The 22,214-nt window shown below is 40.0% G+C and overlaps 2 protein-coding genes across 3 annotated transcripts in view; both read right to left on the bottom strand.

The window, feature by feature from the left end:
• VPS26A (VPS26 retromer complex component A) overlaps positions 1–8,680 on the bottom strand; it is a 31,893-nt gene extending 23,213 nt beyond the window's left edge. Inside the window, exons 1-2 of one of the 2 annotated variants that reach the window (XM_054036222.1) lie at positions 8,575–8,680; positions 577–726 (exon numbers count right to left, since the gene is read on the bottom strand). In XM_054036222.1, the coding sequence (XP_053892197.1) occupies positions 577–726; positions 8,575–8,577 (153 nt within the window). In that variant the 5' untranslated portion in view covers positions 8,578–8,680. Of the gene's footprint in view, positions 1–576; positions 727–4,455; positions 4,475–8,574 lie in introns of those variants that run through there. The other variant, XM_054036223.1, reaches the window with a different exon arrangement.
• Positions 8,681–15,876: 7,196 nt separating this feature from the next.
• Positions 15,877–21,944, bottom strand: SRGN (serglycin). Its single transcript, XM_054033745.1, has 3 exons — positions 21,448–21,944; positions 19,104–19,251; positions 15,877–16,847 (listed from the first exon to the last, which is right to left on the bottom strand). Exons 1-3 carry the CDS (start codon positions 21,536–21,538, stop codon positions 16,643–16,645), a joined length of 444 nt encoding a protein of 147 aa, XP_053889720.1. The 5' UTR covers positions 21,539–21,944; the 3' UTR covers positions 15,877–16,642.
• Positions 21,945–22,214: the final 270 nt, after the last annotated feature.

Raw genomic sequence — 22,214 nt, 5'->3', positions numbered from 1 at the left:
AAAGATTACCGCTTCCAACAAGAAAAATCATTCCGAAGTGACAGGGATGCCTTTGGTTGCACTGGCCTCTTCAGAGGAAGAAGACAAGAGATGAAAGGAAGCAGCAATAGGCTAATGAACATATAAAACAGAGGTTCCCATTAACTGCCACAGTAACTAATATGAACAGCCCTACTAGGTCAGGCCAAAGGGTCATCTAGCCCAGTATCCTGTCTTCCAACAGTGGCCAGTGCCAGGTGCCCCAGAGGGAATGAACAGAACAGGTAATCATCAAGTGATCCATCCCCTGTTGCTCATTCCCAGCTTCTGGCAAACAGAGGCTAGGGACACCATTCCTGCCCATCCTGGCTAATAGCCATTGGAAGAACTAAAGTTTACATTAGTCACAAATAGGTATAGAACAGAATTTTCTGACCTTTAAGAACAAATGCAGGCCAGAGAATTAAGCTGGTGTTCAAACCAGTTTACCTAGCCAAGGAAAAAAAAAAAAAAAAAAGTCTCATGTTTGATATCTAGTTTCCATTTATGTGCTACAAAAAGTAAAAAGAATTTTTATTAGAAGCACACAAGTCTTACCTTTCCTGAAACAGATTCACCATCATAGAAGAGGAAGTGTTTTTCTATTTTGCCATCTTCAGTTTTAATTTCTGCTGTTTTTCGTGTTTCTGCATCATTAAGAATAATGTCAATCTCACAAATAGGACCAAAAAAGCCTCCAAGAAAACTCTGGAATAAAAAATAATTTTTCAGATTATCACAGGGGTAAAGATGACTTTATACTTTATGAAATACATTTTTTTTTATTTTTTGTTTGTGGCAGTGATGCTAATTAAAGCCTGGGGGATGAAAGTATGTTCCCAATTACACAAATTCCCCATGTACTGAAGGACAGATCTCAGTTTGCAGATGTACAACTCAAATTTTTAGAATATGCAAATAATTTCATTGGGATGTCTAAAAAGTTATACACAAGTAGTTTCATAATAGCCACATGGGACAGTATTCAGCAAATAATTAAAAGATAAGATCAGTAGCAAGCTGAAGAATGAGCAATTCACAACAGGAATAAGTAGATCGTTCTAGTACCCAATTATGATCACCATTAAAATTACATATGCCATTTGCTTCTTCCATCTTCAAAAACAAAAAAATTTCAGTCCCTCCTAATTATTAGTACTGCAACTTTCCACTGAAATTTGATAGTTTTAAATCAAACTTGAGAAGCCCAGATTTAAAAACAAACTTTTGGATTCCTTACAATTAGTGTGTCCCAGTTTCCTATGTGTGACGTTGTAACAAACTGTTTATTGGAGTAAGTGCAAATAGGCCACAAACTGAAAGACCTGGGAGAGGATCTACAGGAAACACAGCAGAACGGGAAAAAGATGTTTTTTGGTCCAAGACTATGCACCAAACTCTGGCTTGAGGAGGAAGGAAAGGAACATTTCAAATTATCTGTGACTGCCCCGAACAGAACTTTCTGGATGCAAATCACAAACACAAAACTAGATGTAGTCCCTCACTGTCTTCTACTGGGTAAATTTGGTATTCTTTAAAGACTATACGTTCTCATTCTGTGTAAGGTCTTTAATTGTAGTGTGGTGAAATAAAACTTGTAGAGTTGGGACAAAGTCAAAAGAAGAGGAGAGGTATTTAGCTAAAATCTTAAATGAAATGTAGAACTAATGATGAAAGAAAGCTGTTCCAAACAATAGGCCCTGCTGAGAAGAAAACCTCTCATATCAGCAAGAGTGACACTATGTGGGGAAAACAGAAAAGACACAGGACTGCAAGACAGGCTGAAGCAAGGACACAAAAAGCCATTTTTAATCTCATGAAATGTTAAGATACACAAGGCTAAATAAAAGAAGTCTCTGTACTTTGTTTCTACTTACGCTTGTTACTCTGGCAAACTGCCCCAAAACTCTTTACACAGAGAGTTGTGCACAATTCCATAAAAGAAACCTAAAAGCTAGCCAGTACTGAGTGGAAGTCTCAGGATATGTACACGCTACAGCTTACATCGGTACAAGCTGTGTCGCTCAGGGGCATGAATAAGCCACCCCCCTGAACTACATAAATTACATTGACCTAAACGCCAGTGTGGACGGTGCAATGTCAGTGGCATAGCTTCTCCTATCGACATAATTACTCCAGCCTCCCCGAGCAGCGGTAGGTAAGTTGATGGGAGAACTCTCCCCCTGTTGGCTTAGAACGTCTGTAAGCTCTGTAGCTTAGACATAGCCTAGACTCCTAAAGCTCAAAAAGCAGCCTAAGGAGGGGCTCACCACATCTAACAGGGAAGTCTTTCAAGTCTCTGCTGAGTAGATATTTACATTCACAGGTGGAACATCAAAGAAGCTTGCTTTGTGACTACATCTGTTTTCTGATATTCAATTTCCAGTTAAATTAGTTATTTAGGAAAAATTCCCAAATCATTAGTATACAAGAAATATATGTTTAAGTTATAACACTTTATTGCCTTTTCCAGCCACATGCTCATGTTAATTCTTAAACATGCAGTACTACTTTCAAAGTGTAGACAGCGATTACATCTATCAAATTGAAAGAGTGCCTATTGAGTTTTATGCACATTTACCTCCAAACCAAAAAGATTACATTCACAGCACAAATCTAAAAGGATCCCATAGCACAGGGGTTCTTAAACTTCATTGCACCGTGACCCCCTTCGGACAATAAAAGTTACTATATGACCCCAGGAGAGGAGAACGAAGCCTGAGCCTAACCAATCCCTGCCACCCAAGGGCAGGGGAGAGCTGAAGCCCAAGGCCTTAAACTCCAGGCAGCGGATCTGTAATCTCAGCTCCAGTGCCCAAAGCTGAAGCCCCCAGGCTTTGGCTTCAGCCCCAGGAAGTCTAAGCCAGCCCTGGCGACCCCACTTTGAGAACTGCTGCAGTATAGCATTTCACAAATTATAGACAGAGACGCTAAAATACAGTCACAATAGGTTCACAGAGTACTCATAAGACACTGCACATCAATACTTATTTTAAGATGTTCCCCATATGGGCTGGCCTATGCTTCAATTTGAAGGAGAATAAAGCCTTTACATAAAAGCACTATCACCTCCCTCAATTTGTGTCAAAATAGTTTATATGTAAACATAGCAATCAACAAATAACTTCATATGCAAGATATAGCAGTCTAAGACTGCTGACCTTACAAATTCTTGAAACTGTCTTGCAGTCTCATGAGTTCATCGAGTAACTTCTGAATTAGCCAGTCTCCTTCCCAAAAACTAGTTCTCATCTAGCATGGATAAACAAAACAAATATGGAGTTTCAAGGCGAAGCCATTTTTAAAAAACAAGCCGTTCCAAAAAACAGATTTTCCAAAAATGAAAATCTTAATTTTTCAAACTGATCTCCTAGTTATGTTGTCCAACTGATCTCTAGCTTTCCCCCCAAAAGAGAGATTTCTCCTAAGGAAGTGGGACTACTTTAAAAAGAAAAATTGAAAAAAAAAAAAAAAGAAGTGTCTGGTGTACTGGTTTCTTCATATCTAATCTCCTTGCTAAACACCTTGTAATGGCAAAACAGTTACAATCTTAACTGTCTTAAGTGTCTTAGTGTAGACATACCCTTACAATATGAAATGGTCCTAAATCTTTCTGTACTATTGCTGTGCACTTTCAACTACAGAAGCAAGTGCATTTCAGTAACCCCTGTACAGAATTTGTAAGGCATTTTGGGATACTGCATATACACAAGTAATCTTAAACCAAAAAGTTCACACTTTCAAGGTGATATATAGTCTTCTGGATGACACAACATGTACTTAGTATACTATGTGTGTCAGAACTGTTTAGACTACTTCAGTGCAGGCTATAAACTCCTCGAGTAAGAACCAAGCTGTCAAGTTTTGATAGGCAAGAACACTAGCAGGACTCAAATACAGTAGGAATAATAAAAAAATTAAAAAATAGTGTTACTATTGGAGAACAAGAAATATTATTAAGGGCACAAGAGCAAACTACCCCACTAGGAAAAAGTAGGGGTAGGGAAAAGATCTTCAATGATCTGAAACTCAAAGTCCTACAAAAAGGAGAAACTAGGTCAAGTTACAAAAGATGAATATAAACAAGTAACACAGATATGTAGGCACAAAATTAGAAAGGCCAAGTCACAAACAAGATTCAACTAGCTAGAGACAAAGGGTAACAAGAAAACATTCTACGAATACATCAGAAGCAAAAGAAAGACCAAGGAGAGGGTAGGTAGCCCCTTTACTCAATGAGGGGAGGGAAACAGGAACAGAAAATGTGGAAATGGCAGAAGTGCTAAATGACTTTTTTGTTTCAGTTTTTACTAAAGTTTAGTACCAATTGGACATCTAACATTGTGAATGCCAGTGAAAATGAGATAGGATCAGAGGCTAAAATAGACAAAGAACAAGTTAAAAATTACTTAGTCAAGTTAGATGTCTTCAAGTTACCATGGCCCGATGAAATACATCCTAGAATACTCAAGGAGCTGACTGAGGAGATATCTGAGACATTAATGATCACCTTTGAAAAGCCATAAAAGACAGGAGAGATTCCAGATGACTGGAATAGGGCAAATATAGTGCCAATCTATAAAAAAAAAAAAAGGAAATAAGGACAACCCAAGGAATTACAGACCAGTCATCTTAATTTCACTACCCAAAAAGTGAATGAGCAAAAAATTAAGCAGTTTGCAAACACCTAGAAGATAATAAGGTGATAAGTAACAGTCAGCATTGATTTGTCAAGAACAAATCGTGTCAAACCAACCTAATAGCTTTCTTTGACAGGGCAACAAGCCTTGTGTATAGGGGGAAGCAGTAGAGGAGATATATCTTGACTTCAGTAAGGCTTTTGATACGGTCTCACAGGACCTTCTCATTAACAGACTAGGGAAACGCAACCATGATGTAGCTACTACAACGTGAGTCCATAACTGTTTGGCAAACCATTCCCAGAGAGTAATCATCAGTGGTTCACAGCCAAGCTGAAAGGGCGCATCAAGCGGGATCCCACAGGGATCAGTTCTGTTCAGTATCTCCATCAATGATTTAGATATGGCATAGAGAGAACACTTATAAAGTTTGTGGATGTTACCAAGCTGGGAGGGGTTGCAAGTGCATCGGAGGATAGGATTAAAATTCAAAATGATCTCAACAAACTGGAGAAATGGTCTAAAGTAAACAGGATGAAATACAATACGGACAAATGCAAAGTATTCCATTTAGGAAGGAACAATCAGTTACACACATACAAAATGGGAAATGACTGCCTACAAAGGAGTACTGTGGAAAGGAATCTGGGGATCAAAGTGGACCACAAGCTAAAATATGAGTTAGCAGTATAACACTGTTGCAAAAAAAGGCAAGCATCATTCTGGGATGTATTAACAGGAGTGTTGTAAGCAAGACACGAGATGTAATTCTGCTCTACTCTGCACTGATTAGGCCTCAACTGGAGTAGTGTCTAGTTCTGGGCACCATATTTCAGGAAAGATGTGGACAAATTGGAGAAAATCCAGAGAAGAGCAACAAATATGATTAAAGGTCTAGAAAACATGACCTATGAGGGAAGATTGAAGAAAATGGGTTTAGTCTGGAGATGAGAAGACTGAGGGGGGCATAACAGTTTTCAAATACATAAAAGGTTGTTACTAGGGCTGTCAAGCAATTAAAAAATTTAAATATTTTTGGATGTTTTCTACATTTTCAAATATACTGATTTCAATTACAAAGTGTATAATGCTCACTTAATATTTATTTTGATTACAAGTATTTGCACTGTAAAAAAACCAAATAGTATTTTTCAATTCACCTAATACGAGTACTGTAGTACAATCTCTTTATCATGAAAGTTGAACTTACAAATGTAGAATTATGTACAAAAAACCTTGCGTTCAAAAATGAAAACGTAAGATTGTAGAGCCTATAAGTCCACTCAGTCCTACTTCTTGTTCAGCCAATCGCTCAAACAAGTTTGTTTACATTTGCAGGAGATAATGCTGCCCGCTTCTTGTTTACGTCACCTGAAAGTGAGAAAGAGGCACTGCAGTAGCCGGCGGCGCAAGATATTTACGTGCCAGATGTGCTACAGATTCACATGTTCATGCTTCAACCACCATTCCAGAAGACATGCATCCATGCTGATGACAGGTTCTGCTCGATAACAATCCAAAGCAGTGCAGACTGACAGGTTTATTTTCAGACACCACCAGCAGAAGGTTGATTTTCTTTTTTGGTGGTTTGGGTCCTGTAGTTTCCTCATCGGAGTGTTGCTGTTTTAAGACTTCTGAAAGCAAGCTTCACACCTCGTCCCTCTCAGATTTTGGAAGGCACTTCAGATTCTTAAACCTTGAGTCAAGGGCTGTAGCTATCTTTAGAAATCTCACATTGGTACCTTCTTTGCGTTTTGTGAGATCTGCAGTGAAAGTGTTCTTAAAATGAATAGCATGTGCTGGGTCATCATCAGAGACTGCTACAACAGGAAATATATGGCAGAATGCAGGTAAAACAGAACAGGAGACATACAATTCTCCTCAAAGGTGTTCAATCACTAATTTAATTAACACTTATTTTTAAATGAGCATCATCAGCATGGAAGCATGTCCTCTGGAATGGTGGCCGAAGGGGCATATGAATGTTTAGCATAACTGGCACGTAAATACTTCGCAATGCCGGCTACAAAAGTGCCATGCAAATGCCTGTTCTCACTTTCTGGTGACACTGTAAATAAGAAGCAGGCAGCATTATCTCCCTTAAATGTAAACAAACTCGTCTGTCTAAGCGATTGGCTGAACAAGAAGTAGGACTGAGTGCACTTGTAGGCTCTAAAGTTTTACACTTTTTGGGTTTTTTTTTTTTTTTTTTTGGAGTGCATGTAAAAAAAAAAAATCTACATTTGGAGGTTGTGCTTTCAGGTCAAAAATTGCACTACAGTACTTGAAGGAGGTGAACTGAAAAATACTATTTCTTTTGTTTATAATTTTTACAGTGCAAATACTTGTAAGCAAAAATAATATACTTTGATTTCAATTACAACACAGAATACAATATATATGAAAAAGTAGTAAAACATCCAAAATATTTAATAAATTTCAATTGGAATTCTATTATTTAACAGTGCAATTAATACTGCAATTAACGTTTTTAATCACAATTATTTTTTTGAGTTAATCCCGTGAGTTAACTGCGATTAATCGACAGCCCTAGTTGTTACAAAAAATTATTCTCCTTGACTTCTGAGGATAGGACAAGAAACAATAGGCTTAAATTGCAACAAGGATAGTTTAGGTTGGACATTAGGAAAAACTTCCTAATTGTCAGAATGGTTAAGCACTAAAATAAGTTGCCTAGAGAGGCTGTAGAATCATCATCCTTGGAAAATTTTAAGACCAGGTTAGACAAACACCTGTCAGGGATGGTTAGATCAGCGGTTCCCAAACTGTGGGTTGGGACCCCAAAGTGGGTCATGACCCCATTTTAATGCGGTTGCCAGGGCTGGCTTAGACTTGCTGGGGCTGAAGCCAAAGCTTGAGCCCCACTGTCTGGGGCCGAAGCCAGAGGGCTTCAGCCTTGGGCAGTGGGGCTGAGATTACAGACCCCCTGCCTGCGGGCTGAAGCCCTTGGGCTTTAGCTTCCCCTCTCGCCAGAGGCAGCAGGTATCGGGCAGGCTCAGGCTTCAGTTCCCCCCACCTGGGGTCGTATAGTAATTTTTGCTGTCAGAAGGGGATTGTGGTTCAATGAAGTTTGAGAACCCCGATCTAGAAAATACTTAGTCCTGCCATGAGTGCAGGTGGACTGGAACAGATGACCTCTTGAGGTCCCTTCCAGTCCTATGATGTGTTTACTCTGAGAAGTGACCCCACCCACGTGGCATTGAATCCACTTTTTGTTGCTCCATTTCCAAATCAAACATGCCCAGGGTGTAAGCAAAGGGACCGCCCCAGGCTCGGACAATCGAGCAGTTCTCCCCAGCCTGCCTACCCACAGGCACCGCAGCCCCAGCTGTGCCGCTCTCCGGACCCGCCCTGCAGCCCCGCCGCCGACAGTGACTTGGCAGGAGAGGGAGGGGTTATCGACCCCGCGGGACAGCGGTGCAGAAGTGCCCCAGCCCAGCCTCTACCAGCTCTGCGGGGCCCACCGGGGCGAGGAGCGACCCTAACATGCCGCAGGCCGAACGCCACGGGCCAACGCAGCGCCGGCCGGGAGGAGAGGCCGGTGCAGTCACTTGCAGGATCAGAGGTCGAATGTCACCGCCTGAGGGGAGCCGGGCCCAGCGCCCTGTGGAGCAGCCGAGGGCGGGCGGGCGCCTCTCAGCGACACGCGGACAACGGAGGGCGCCCGCGAGCCAGCCCCCGCCGGCCACAGGTGGGAATCCGCGTCCCTAGGCGCGTCCCCGACGGGAGCGAGCCGCCGCCACGGGCCCTACCGCACCAAAACCCTTCCTCAGCCCACGGGCCTGCGCCGCACGCGGGCAGGGGAACGGGGCAGGCCGCGCCGACGTCCCAAAACGGGAGATGTGCCACACGCTCAGCCCAAGGGCTACCGAGATGCCAACTCGCGCTCACTCACCATGGTCACTTCGCCTCCAACGGACCCCGACCAGCAACAGCTCCGGCCCGCGCCCCTGTCATGTGACCCTGGAGGCGGTCACGCCCCGCCCCTCCTCCACGTGACCGCCCCTCCCTAGTCCCTACGGAGAGGGGAAAGGAGAGGAGGTGGGGGCGGAGCGCGCGCTGTCTGCAGGAAACCCCGCAGGGACAGTAGAGGGCGCTGCCCTCCTGCTTCCTGCGTAAGGAGCAGTCCCCTAGCAACCCGAGTGATCTGCGGGGCAGGGGTCGCCCGCCTAGGACATCTACCTACCTCCCAGTGCCCTGTCAGGCAGCCTCAGGCCTGGTGCTAACCCCCAGCCTCTCTCCTCTTGCTGCCCCAGCCACCTAGGCCCAATCACCCACTGCCTGTGTCACCCTACGGCCTGTGGCCACCAGTCCCTTCTCCATCTGCTGCATCACCTCATGGGCCTGAGCCCCTAGAACTCTTGCCCACTTAACAACAATTGGCAGTCTGGGGCCCCCACACTCATATACCCACAGAGTCCTGGGATTGGCCCCCACCCGTACCTTCTCACCCTGCTCACTTAGGCCCCTGTCTCTATTAATAGCAACTTTGGGTTTGGTTCAGGATCTTCTTGAAGCAAGGCCCTTTGGTTTTGGTTTTTACTTTGTTTAACATTTCCCAGGAATTAATTGGTATTTATTAGAAACATTGAAAGAAGGGTGAAAATTGGTGCAAAAATCAGCTTCACAGTTTCCTGGGTTAATATTTGGGGATGGAAGGACAGGAAAAAAAGCAACACAGAAAAGTAACAGAATTGAAAGTAAAAGCAGCTTAATGCTGTGGTTTAGTTCATTAACTGTATATTGAAGGTCTGTACACATATGCATGCTTTCCATGTTCCACTACATTGCCTTATTTTAACAGTCAGCCTCACATTTACCCTAATTTATTATTAACACATCTATCTAATGTAATGTATTCGATTTTCTTAACATAATCACTATTTTCATGTACCTGAGTGGTCTAGAATTCAGGTGAAAATAAATAAAAAACTAATAATAGCTTTTGTAAAACCTGGGGAAATTTGGGTAAAAATCAGTAAAAACTGAAAATGAAGGGCCTTAAGTCACCAGAATTTGAAGTGGAGAGGATGGGGGTTTCCAGAATGTACATTATAGTGGGCACTCCCAATCTTTCTAATTGTATGGACCGTATCTGAATACAGAGATTGGCCTCTAGACACTTCCTTGCCCATTCATGGTTGCCTGCCTAACATCCCTCTGGCAACTATAGCAGCTGATTACATAGGCAATTAATGATAGGAAAGTTTTCAATTTATTCATCAGTTGTCTTTTAATGTGATTTAACAAGTGGACATGAGGAGGAGCCAGCACCATGTGACCAGACAGCTCTTCACAGACCACAATTTGAGAAACTCTATTATAATAGTTTACATTTTTTGTGACTGAAGGTTCTATTCTATATGAGGTTAAATCATTAGCTTCCTAAGACTACTGCCTGCTAGAGAAACTTGCTGTGTGCGTCAGTGCTGCAATAAAATTGGCATGATATAATTCTAGTATCACTGTGTTGTCCTGCTGGATTCAAGCAATGCAAAAAATTACAACAGGTATATATAGTGCCTTTCATCCTTAAGAATCCTCAAACCACTATACAAACATTACACATAGAGATTGCTTCCTCCACCACTGAAATGCAACACTTCTAAGGTAAAATATAGTAGTTGTTTGAAAGGGTACAGCAACAATACACAACAGTTAAGGGTAGAGATAGTTTAGGTAAATAAAATGGAATTACCCAGATTGGAATTTTCCTGGGACATGGGTTAACACTTATTGTAGAATTGAGATGATGTGCTAGATAAAAGCTTAACCCCTTTTAGTGCCACGGTATACATCCTCAAAAGCGACACTTTTTCATATGGTATCTGTTACACCACAACTTTCACAAACCATAAGTATAGTGGACATTCAGTGTCTTTGCAGGGGGTTACCATTTTTAAGTACAAGCAAAACACTTGTTATGAGGATGTGAAAAGTTATGATAGTGTATAAGGGACAACTGCAATAACAAGGACTCTGGTAAAAAGGCTGGGCCTTAGCTTGCTTAACCAAGCATGGCTTAAAATTCAGGTAGAATGACATGAGATCAAGTCATTGATTGAAATTCCATTAAACACTAGTGCAGGACTAGATGCTGTTCTTTTAGTGTTAGTTTGCAATTAAATAGAGATTGTGAAAAATATTAATGTAAGATTGACCACTGAGAATTGCAGTCAGCCTAAATGATGAAAGCTACAGCCTCTTCCACATGCAATGCATCAGAGCAGATGCTAAACTAGAAAACCTGGTAGAGGAATCACTAGGTACACCAGTTGTGCCCATTGTTTTAAATTGTTGGACAAGTACAAATCAGTGGAGATTTTAAAGTAACTATAAATCCTTCTCTGTATATCAACCTGTACCTTGGGTTAAGGACTTTCTTGCACCTGGCAGAATGCAAAATGAATCAAAACAATTTATTCAAAGGGGCTGTTCTGTTGTAATTGTTTATCCTTTGGCATTGCATCTCCTTCTGCCATGTATCAGTGCAATGGAACAAATTCTTCAACATCTGTCAGGAAAAGAGTGCTATCTGGATGAATTCCTGGTTATTGAACATATGGCCCACAACGTTTAAGGAAGTTGGATGAGCTTCTTTAGCAACTGGAAGACTAAGATCTCCACATGCAGAAAAATAAACGTGAATTCTTCCAGCTCTTTATAATTTGTTTATGTCATTGGATTTAGTCAACTGTGCTGTAGTCTGATGCAACGGTAGATAATGTTGTTAATGCACCAAATCCCACAAAAATGTGGTTCAGCTGCGTTCATTTATTTGACAACTGAAGTGCTATGGGAGGTTTTTTCCTAGCCTAGTGACTATAGTCTGTCTTTTAAAATCATTGGCCACATGCCAAATGAAGGAAGTTTGGAAAGCAAAGCGTGATCATGTTTCTTAGCAAGTGCTATTACAATACAAATAAAAAATAAACAAGCCTTCAATATTGTCTTCAGCAACAATTTTTATGCAAATGTGTGTGTATATGGTACAGGGGCAGTGAGCTCCAATGTGTTACTCTCTGAGGATGAAAGACTCATTGTGTTTGCTTAGGAAGCATCTAAAATATGTGAACAGGATTATGTTAAGATTGATCAAGAACTAATCTGAGAGTTTCTCTGAGCAAAGAAATGTCATCACCATTACTATTTATACTGAAGTATTATCTAGAGATCCCCATAAGGATCAGGGCCAATTTTGTACACATATATAATAAAAAGAGCATAATATCTAAGGGCATGGCTACACTTGAAGATGTAGAGCCCTGTGAGTTAAACCCGCCTTCGTAGAGCGCAGTAGGGAAAGTGCTGCAGTCTGTCCATACTGACAGCTTCAAGCGCACTGGCGTGGCCACATTTGCGGCACTTGCAGCAGCATTGGGAGCTGTGCAATATGGGCAGCTATCCCAGCATGCAAGTGACTGCAACATGGTTTTCAAATGGGGTGGGGGGAGTGGAGTGTGACAGGGAGTGTGTTGTGTGTATGTGGGGGGAGAGAGAGTGGGTTTTTGGGGTGCTGAGACTGTGTCAGCATGCTGTCTTGTAAGTTCAGATCCCCCCGCCTCTCTCTCACTCACTAGTAGTTGATAAGCAGCCAGCTTCTCTGAAATGGAGCTTTGAAAGGGCATTTCCAGATTCCTGCAGCCGATTTCACAACAATGATAAGAGTCGCCACTTGACTTAAGGAGATTATGGGATGTTTCCGGAGGCTGATCACAGCACAGTGACGCAACACCTCATTCACACTGGTGCCGCAGTGCTCCAGCGGGGGCGCAGCAAACGTTATTCCACTCACCAAGATGGAGTACCAGCAGTACTGTAGCTGCAGAGTCAGTGCACTCTACGTGCCTTGCCAGTGTGGACAGGGAGTGAGCTAGGGCACCCGGGGCTGCTTTATTGCGCTGTAACTCGCAAGTGTAGCCAAAGCCTAAGTCAAGTTCAGGGTCTCATTCCTTATCTTCAAGGTGCTCAATGGCCTGGGTCCAGGATATCTAAAAGACCACATAGATTTCTGGGATGAGGACTGTGATCAACAACTCCGATCCTCAGGCACAATGGAAGTTTCTACCACAAGGGTAAGGGTTTTGTGTGTAGGAGACAGAGCTTTCTCAGGGGTCAATGCTACTTTGTGGAATGAGTTTCCACAGGAACAAAAGACCATCACAAACCTCACTCCTCTCATCCAAGTGCTAGGCATATTTCTATGTTCTTCCCTTCACTAATGTAAACACAGAGCAGCATGTACATAAACATATATATTAAACAACAAACCCCTATCAAAACAATATACTGCACATGTAATTCTTCCCCTGGTAAGAGGATGAGAGAAAGAATGATCTATACATGACATATCGCTTAATGTGCTACAGAAAGATGTTCAAATACCATGGTGATGAGGGTGGTATAAGAACCTATATAATAGAATAGCACTATGAGACTAGAGACAACAGGTGTATACAACAGAAAGGGGGAACACCAGTATCAGTGAAATGACATAATACCTGATGGTTATACATTTAACATAAATTATAAACCTCTCACCATGCTTCTAGGACTTAAAGAAGGCATTTAGTTTATAGAAACAACAGTCTGCATCAGTGGGCACTGTTCTGTGTATATCTATTCTCAAAACTAAGCAAAAAACAATGCTGATATCTTTTCTTGACTGCCACTTAAACTTCAAATCACTAAAATACATTTGATGTGTTTCACTTGTTATAAATGAAAGAAGTTTACGATAGCTTACAAATGAAATCCTACACTATTCATATTGGAACGAGAAAATAAGCTTTCTCATCCCAAGTATTGAAGTAAACAATACACACACATATGGGTGCCAGTGAATGGGGTATTTAGAGTGTGTTCAGACAGACACAGGGACCCAAATAACTTCATGACCACTAGCTAAAAGCAATTAAATTAAGTTATTGACCTGCAGCTATGTTTGGTGTGCAAAAACTCATTGCTGGAAAGAATCAACAGCAAAAAATCCAGCAATTGTCTAGAATGCTTCAAGTGATTATCTATAGATCATTTTTAAATCAAAGATTTTCTCTTGAAATGGAAATAGCTTCAACAGACCAACAAAGATCATTTTGAAATTTACACCTTCTGCCTAATGATTGAAAATACTTATTTGTTGGATATGAAATTCTAAAAAAACTAGTGTGTAATAATCAGAATTAATTGTGGCCAAATTTTGTCAGCTCAGTTGAAGTGAAGTTCATGTGCACTGCCCCATATCATCCACCCTTGTTAGTGACCTTGTTAAAAGTTGCATACAGCAAGTACTTCTAAGCAAGTACTACTTCGGGATTTAAAACAGGAATGTTACATGCAGCAACACCCTTTGCTAAGGTTTGGGGGGCAGAGGGAGGTGATAATTGTTTTGCTCCAACAGTGTACACTTAAAGAAAGCTGTAACTGCATTACTGATGAGTCAAAAGTTTACACTCACACCTGGACCTCATAAAACCAGGGATGGGTCAACAGATCTGGAAAAAACAAGCAGTTTTTGTGAGAACCCATCAGAAAACAGCTGTCAAATAACATTTTTAAACAGCAATTTTGTACATCAGCAGTGAGTTGAACCTCAAGAAGAGAAGTGATTACCAGATAAATTATCAAAAGCAGGTCCACTGTCCTACATTGTTTAATCTGAACCAGGGACAATGGCACCAATTTAAGAGTAAGTTTGATTGGGAAGAGCTAGCAAGTCCTAAATCCTAATAAAACGTTTTGCTTGCAGTCAATCTATCATTCAGATCTCAGTCAATGCTTCCTTCAAAAGCCTATAGAAAAATGATAAAGATTACAACAACAGCACCAGAGAAAAATCCAACAGTACTACTGAAACTTCAGAAGCATATGAAGAAACCTAATGTATGCTACTAACTGCAAAGGTCAAGTCATCTTTAATTGTTGAGAAACATTAAGTTTCTATAAAAAGTACATTTGGAATTATGAACACTGTTATACAAAGAAGCGAATGTGCCATTTATTTAGATATAGTACTCATCTATTTTCTATTCCATGTTTTGGAACAAATACTTTAGATGAGGAATATGTTGGGTATTTGAAAGTTTAGCTTGTTAAAATGTAGGCTTGTCATTTCAGCACTAGATGGCAATGTTACTTGATATACACAGTTATCTTCTGCATGTTTTGCTGTCATTGGGCTCAATCCTGCAAGGTGCTGAGCAGTCTGGCCACAATCCAGCAAAGCACTTAAACACATGCTCACCTCCAAGCATATGAGTAGATCTACTGTCTTGGGCTATTCACCCAGTTAAGTTGTTTGCTGGACTGGGTCCTTTGAATAAAGCAATTACCTCAGTAAACACAGCAGATATTACCTTTATATTACTGTCCATAGAACAATACTGTCTTTGTATTTAAAAACAGAATATCATGTACCTCTAATGTTATTTCTGGGGTAGAGAGGTTGTTTTAGTTTTTTACATTTTATTTAAAAGGCAGGTGTCACCATGAGAGACACTTAAAAAGACTGGTGACACTTGTTCTATAAACCTTCATCCAACCTGTTAAAATTGTATTAATAATTTAAGCAGTTGTCAGTGATACCAAATATGTTGTTCTTCCTTGTAGACTACAAGATTTTATCTCCTTCTTCTGGATAAGTCTAGGACTCTACTGATTTTTCTGAGGATGGGCTGAAAACTTAGTATGTGAAAGGGGTGGGGAAAGTGAGTGTGATGGGGAGGAGGGTTATTTCATATGAAATACAAAAAAGATTCTCTTTCTATCAGAGTAGCAAAATCAAAATAAAAGCATTTGGCCTGGCTTCAGGGCAAACAGTTCCAGGTCTTTCCTGGTCAGCCGAGATAATGTCTCTGGCACTTTCTAAAACTAATACTGCTTCCTATAAAGTCAGTGGCAAAATTCACTCTGACTTCATTGTGAGTTGTGGGTAATCAGCAACTGGAGGAGCTAGAAATTATTATATTTTAAAAGATAGCTTAAAATCTGGCAAAAGCTGTGGAAAGATCTTAAATCCTCAAAATTGGTGTATTTTCTGCAGCCATGGATTTATTGTGCCTCAGATTATAACCTTTTCACAGCTAGTGTATTTTAGATACTTTTTTCATGAAGGCTACTAGAAAACAAAATTATTTATTGTTCATTTCCACCCATATTTTTGAGCGCTCACTCCAGCATTTAAGAAAAAAAATCAGTATTTGGTTACATTAAAATTTTAATAGTATTACAACTGAGTAGATGCAAATATAAGGAAAAATATTCAGCCAGAAATTTAAAATATAACAAGTGCAGTTGTTCTTTAGCCACTTTTAATAATAGTCACACAGAAAGAATGTAGAAGGGGTCATGATTCTTGGACCTACATGACCATGTCATTTATACTAACAGGAACAGCCAAAATTATATTATATATTGTATTGAGGCCCACTGGGGGTTATAAAAAGTCCAATAATTAAAGTAACATTGTATTAGTTATTGTGTAATATGGAATACATTTTATAATAGCAAACAATTAATTTCACAAATAAGCTTACTGGTACTTTATACAGAAAATTATCTAGGAGGGGCAAAGAAAAAGTTTGGGGAAGTTTACTTTTAGTTACATTACTTTGTATGTCTGTGACTCCTGGATTGCTGCTTGAATACACATACCTAATATTTTCCAGTCATTTTCTTTTCTATACTAGTATTTGTCTCAAGCAAGACTATCATGGATCTTTTAGATTCCATCTTCCCATGATTTCAGAAATATCCCAAGCTTAGATATAAAATGCATATATAAATGTAGGTAAGGTCACATTTAACAAAGATTTTTTTAGCAAAGAAAAGCAATAAAGATTATAAGGCACTTTTGTTGGATTATAATTTTTATAAAACTGTTTGTCCTAAGACTAATCACTTAGTTATACAACATAGAAGAAGTGCTGTAAATAATCATCATGATAGAGATAAAGTCTTCTTTCTTACAGCATTAAATCTTCATTTGTTAGTTCCTGCTTTAACTCCTCTTTTTGCACCAAGCCAGAAGATGACAAGTTAGGATACTCAACATTGTAATTAATTCCTGACCCAGATTCTGATTCTGTTTCAGGTATGTCGTCAGCCCCAGATCCAGATTCCTCACCAGAAAGTGAGAAAATATCAGGTTGCTCCTGAAAGCTCTTCATCCTGAAATATACGAGAAAAACCACAATACAATTTACTCATAAGGACAAATGTGATTGTCCCATTCTGCTTAACACCCATCAGCTGATACTGAACTGTGCCTTTTCTCAATGAGAGACCAGGTGTGTGAAGTAATATCTTCTATTGGACCAACTTCTGTTGGTGAGAGACAGGGCCGGCTCCAGCATTTCTGCTGCCCCAAGCAAAAAAAAAAAAAAAAAAGCTGCGATCGCAATCGCGACCGGTGGCAATTGGGGGGGGGGGGGGGGAAAAGCCGCGATCGGCGGCGGCAGTTCGGCGGCAGGTCCTTCGCTCCTAGAGGGAGTGAGAGACCTGCGGCCCCCAAATTGCCGCACATGCCGCCCCTCTCCGTTGGCCGCCCCAAGCACCTGTTTGTTAAGCTGGTTCCTGGAGCTGGCCCTGGTGAGAGAGACAAGCTTTTGAGCTACACAGAAGTTTTCTTCAGGTCTGGGAAATGTACTCAGAGTGTCACAGCTAAATACATGGTCAAACAGATAGAATATGTGTGAACTATGTATGCTAAACTAAGAGACCATTCAAGGTGAAGTAGCCCATTAACACCCCTAGTCATAGGATAAAAAGAAGGGTTAGTGGGTAACAGATTGTTGTAATAAGCCATGAATCCAGTGTCTTTATTAAGATCATGATTTTTAGTGTCTAGCAAAGTTATGATTTTAAGCTCCAAAGCTTGTCTTTTGAAAGTACTATGCAGGTTTTCTCAATATGAGGCAGTGGTAGGATCAGCAGCACCCAAGAGAGGTAGCGAGGCTTAAAAGCAGCCCAGGAGAAAAAAGGAGTGGCTCTCAGCAGAGAATAGGCAGGAGAGACTTTGACCACGTCTACACTTACCGGGGATCGATGGAGAGGGAGTCGATTTGGCAGGTCTAATGAAAACCTGCAAAATCGACCGCAGTGCAATCTCTGGTCAATTCTGGTACTCCATCAGAACGAGAGTATTAAAGTAAGTCAAAGGGAGAGCATCTCCTGTCAACACAGCATGGTGTAAACACCACAGTAAGTTGACCAAAGCTACGTCGACTCCAGCTACATTATTCACGTAGCTGGAGTAGCGTAACTTAGGTCGACTTACCCGGTAGTGTAGACAAGGCCTATGTCTCGGAAGGCCAACACAGCCACTCCTCCCTGGGATCACAGACCTTTCTTTCCTGGTAAAGTGCCCTTTTGGGCCAAAAATCCTTATATCCATTGCTTAAGGAGTTTACATTCCTCAGGATTAGCAAGAGTCCTACCCCTTAATGGCAGGTGAATTTAGATCAATAGAAGGAAATGCTTTACACAGCATGCAGTCAAATTGAGAATTGACTGCTAAGGAGGTCAAATACCATCAATAGATTTATTTAAAGGGAAATTTTATGACCAACCACTTTTATGATCATACAAGCTAAAATAATGGAATTCAAGCCTCAGGTTTAAGAACATATGCTGATAATCAAAGATATCAGGAAACAGTATTTCCGTTCCAGATCGCCGTATATAATATTGCACAAGTGGCTAGGTGTATTGCTGAAAACGGGGGCTGGATTGTGCTCTCATTAGAAATACTGAGGATTTGTCACTGCATGAGGTGGGATACCAAATTTAATGGGCATTGATCTGTTTGGCTATGACAAATCCTACACAATATACCAGTTTGTCTCCTTAGACTTTAATGAAATATGATCATCCACACCAGTCTATTGTAAATGTCAAAATCTTAGCCATGTTTGTACTATCACTTTTAAAAATTAATGCTCTTTCAACATGCAAAGGAAAATCAAATGCATAACAGTAGATAGATAGATAGATAGATAGATAGATAGATAGATAGATAGATAGATAGATAGATAGATAGATAGATAGATAGCCAAAATTATAACAGGGTTCAAAAAAGAACTAGATAAATTCATGGAGGATAGGTCCATCAATGGCTATTAGCCAGGATGGTAAGAGATGAAACCCCATGTTCTGAATATCCCTAGTCTCTGTTTGCCAGAAGCTGGAAGTGGATGTGGCAGGGGATGGATCACTCAATGGTTCCCTGTTCTGTTCATTCCCTCTGAAGCACCTGCCATTGGCCACTGTTGGAAGACAGACATTGGGCTACATGGACCATTGGTCTTGACCAGTGTGGTGGTTCTTATGTACATTAAAAGTCAAAGATGTAAGCGCCTTAGCTAAGAATACTGAAAGCTTATTGATGCCAACCATAAATACTGAAGGGACAATTCATTTACTTACAGAAATGGATCAGCCTTGGGAGGGAGGATTCTGTTAGCTCCACCTTCAGAAATTTCAAACAACGGTCCTTTTTCTTCAATGCAGTTAGCAGACAAGATGTCAGGTCTGCATTTTACCCTCTGGAATCTTGCTTTCTGCACCGGAACACCTGATCAAATTATTCGTACATTATTAGTATGAATTACTGTAGTCAATATTAGGGATTATTTTACTTTATGAACTCCTGATCAGGAAGCTGGTAGTTATAATGATATGTATATATTTAGTGATTACCCAACCATAAACAATTCTGACAAGACATTTTTAAATTAACCAGTACTATCACTAAATAATATTCCTGTATCTCATATTATATCCATATGGGCACATCTTCCAAACACTGAAGAAATTCCATATGAAACAGCTAGATGAACTTCCATGTCTCTTATGACAACACAAAGGAGTAGATTTCAGAATTAAATGGACATGTATGAAAAGAACACATACAGCATGGAAAGGCACATAACAATGTGGAAAGCATGGGTCCTGTCTTGTGAGATGCCAACCACACTCTGGCTGCCAGGTGCCAGAGTTGGTGTGGAGGCACGGAGCCTTCCTGTGGATTGTCCTAGCCTCCAGCAGATCCCCCAGAATCTGCCAAAGGTAACCTACCTCCTCAACAGAACAATTCTGAGGTAATCTCCATTAAAGAATCCTCACAGAGATTTCCTCCCCAACCCTCCCTGTGGGATCTGCCCATTAATAATAAGGCCTTATAGAGTAGACTGCAGTGCGTATTTACTGACTTCTTGGAAAGTAGCTGCTGCAGATGTTCACTAAACACTCTTTAGATGCTCTTTCACTTCCTCTCCTCCCACAATGTCTAACCTACATTCACATCTAAGGTTCGGCTGCAAAAGCTTTCTTAAAAACATTTCAGAGGAGCAAAACAAAAAATAAACCAACAAACAAAACACTTGAAACCATCAAAAATACATTTAGGATTAAATTTTTCATCCTTCTTTTGGTATCATTAACTAATTGCATCTGAAGCCTCATGTTATATTCTCCTTCTTTTGGTATTTTAGTCTAATTTCATTTTGTTCTTTGGGAATGTCTCTTCTCTGTAATTACAGTTCCTTTTAACATGGTCTGTTACCATACTGTACTGAATCATTCTTCCAATCTTCTCATGCACACATTTCGTCTACAGGAGAAATAATGTGTTTGGAGAGATACGTATAGCCATTATTCCACATCTCTCTCATAGTACCTTTTCCTTTTCATTGTTATTTCTTCTGTTTGTATATTATTAAAAGTAAAGTCTGTTTTTAATAAATGTAAAAAGTAACATGTACCACACCCCGAGTAATTTGTGTGCAAAAAGTTCAGGTAATAGTCATCCAAAGAAAACAATATTTAGGATGAAAACACCAGTAGGTATCTAATTAATGCATATCGCTGTGATAATATCTCTACAGGAAATTATACATACGTGGCTTGAAAACTAGATGCCTCTTGTAAGAAATAAATACAGAATGTCTGTGTCATTGTGAATCAACATTTCCTTTTAACTGTTCTATTCCACAGTGTTGTAATTTTTGCTGTATTGAATCAAACCCTTAACTTCCCCATACTTACACAAATTTCCTATTTCCCCATGAAACAAGTGAAGTTATAATATAGGAAATACGCATCTTCTCAAATATTTGCTTAACTGTTAAGACCTTGCATTCAACAATCAGATAGACGTGCAAACAAACCCACTAAAGTCAATGCATTTCCAGGGTGCAAAATTGGGCACCACAGTTGCTTTTACAAAGTAACATTTTGTAATTTTACATATTATCTGCAGGTGATTTATTAGCCTCACTGTTGATTGAAACAACTCCAATGAAGTCCTTACTTCCTGAAATTTAGATCCATTTTAGATTGCTGTATTTCAGACTCAGTTGATTGAAAAATCTGTAGATTACTATGATCATAGCGTGATGCTGATATATTCCAGCCACTACAAAAACAGTCGGCTAAGACATTTATATAGAACTTCTGTAACTTGCCATGTCCGTCATTTAAATAATGTTTTTTATAAAATTAATACTAATACTAATACATATATCATCTATGTAAGGAGGACAGAAAAGATCCACTTGCCAAAAACAATTTTATCATTGGCATTATACAAAAACTTATCTTGATGGAAAGTTTAACAAAAAAAATATTTAATTTTAGAAAAAGTAGGTTTTATTATTCCTACTTCAAGGCCAATTACAAGTATTCGTTAAAATCAATAATATACTTACTTGGCCTATGCTACACAGTTTAGAAAGAGGATTATAGAAATAACAACCATTCACAGTTTTACCTTGTGCTGTGTATCCCATAAAGAGGATTATACAAACAGCCAGGAAAATCCTCCCGTTACATCTGACACGAGTCTGCATTTTGGCTTGCATTCCTCCACACTCCACCACTCTTCACCACGGCTTCACACTTAGGAAATAAAACGAGGCAATGAGATCGACTCTTAGAAAAGGATTCCAAAACCTCAAACCCAACCCATAACCTGCGTCACAACTTCCTGACTGATTTAAGTGAGACATCTACAATAAAAGCCTAGAGTCTAATTACGTGGTTCTTCCTCAGACAAAAATCATCACTGACTTCAAGAGAAGTTTTGCCTGAGCAAAGACAGTGGGATTGGGTTCCCAGTAAGCCCCATAATAAAAATGTTATTTCAGCTATTAGAAATGAGGGTCCAGAAGTATGTGACACAATCCTGCCTGCCCACAGGCTTTCCCCTAAACATACATTACCTGCAGACATGTCAGCTGTCAGAGGTCAAGTGTACATTTGCCACTCCTAGTAAAATAAATAAATAAATAAATAAATAAAGTAGCAGTTTGTTGATATCCCAAACTTTCAGGCAACTGTAGTGTTGCATTGGCAACACAAGTATATTTCCCCTTTCTAAAGCAAGCTTTGATAAGCTTATTGTTTGTAGCAGGATCAGTGTGAAATGTGAAGCTTACACAGTCTGCGAAACTCTCACTTTGGAAAAACTCTTAAATTCAGGATAAATTCAGGATTTGTATTCCAACAGCTTTTTTATTTCTTGGAGGGTGGAAGCCT

The sequence above is a fragment of the Malaclemys terrapin genome, chromosome 7 (assembly GCF_027887155.1).
Source record: "Malaclemys terrapin pileata isolate rMalTer1 chromosome 7, rMalTer1.hap1, whole genome shotgun sequence".
NCBI classification, from domain to species: domain Eukaryota; kingdom Metazoa; phylum Chordata; order Testudines; family Emydidae; genus Malaclemys; species Malaclemys terrapin.
This window is presented reverse-complemented; position numbering and strand designations above follow the sequence as displayed.

Excerpts from the sequence above, each read along its gene's own strand:
- SRGN (XM_054033745.1), bottom strand. The coding sequence starts at position 21,538 with ATGCAAGCCAAAATGCAGACTCGTGTCAGATGTAACGGGAGGATTTTC. Across the intron at positions 19,252-21,447 it reads TATGGGATACACAGCACAAG|GTGTTCCGGTGCAGAAAGCA; the intron begins GTAAAACTGTGA and ends TAATTTGATCAG. Across the intron at positions 16,848-19,103 it reads CCCAAGGCTGATCCATTTCT|GATGAAGAGCTTTCAGGAGC; the intron begins GTAAGTAAATGA and ends CGTATATTTCAG.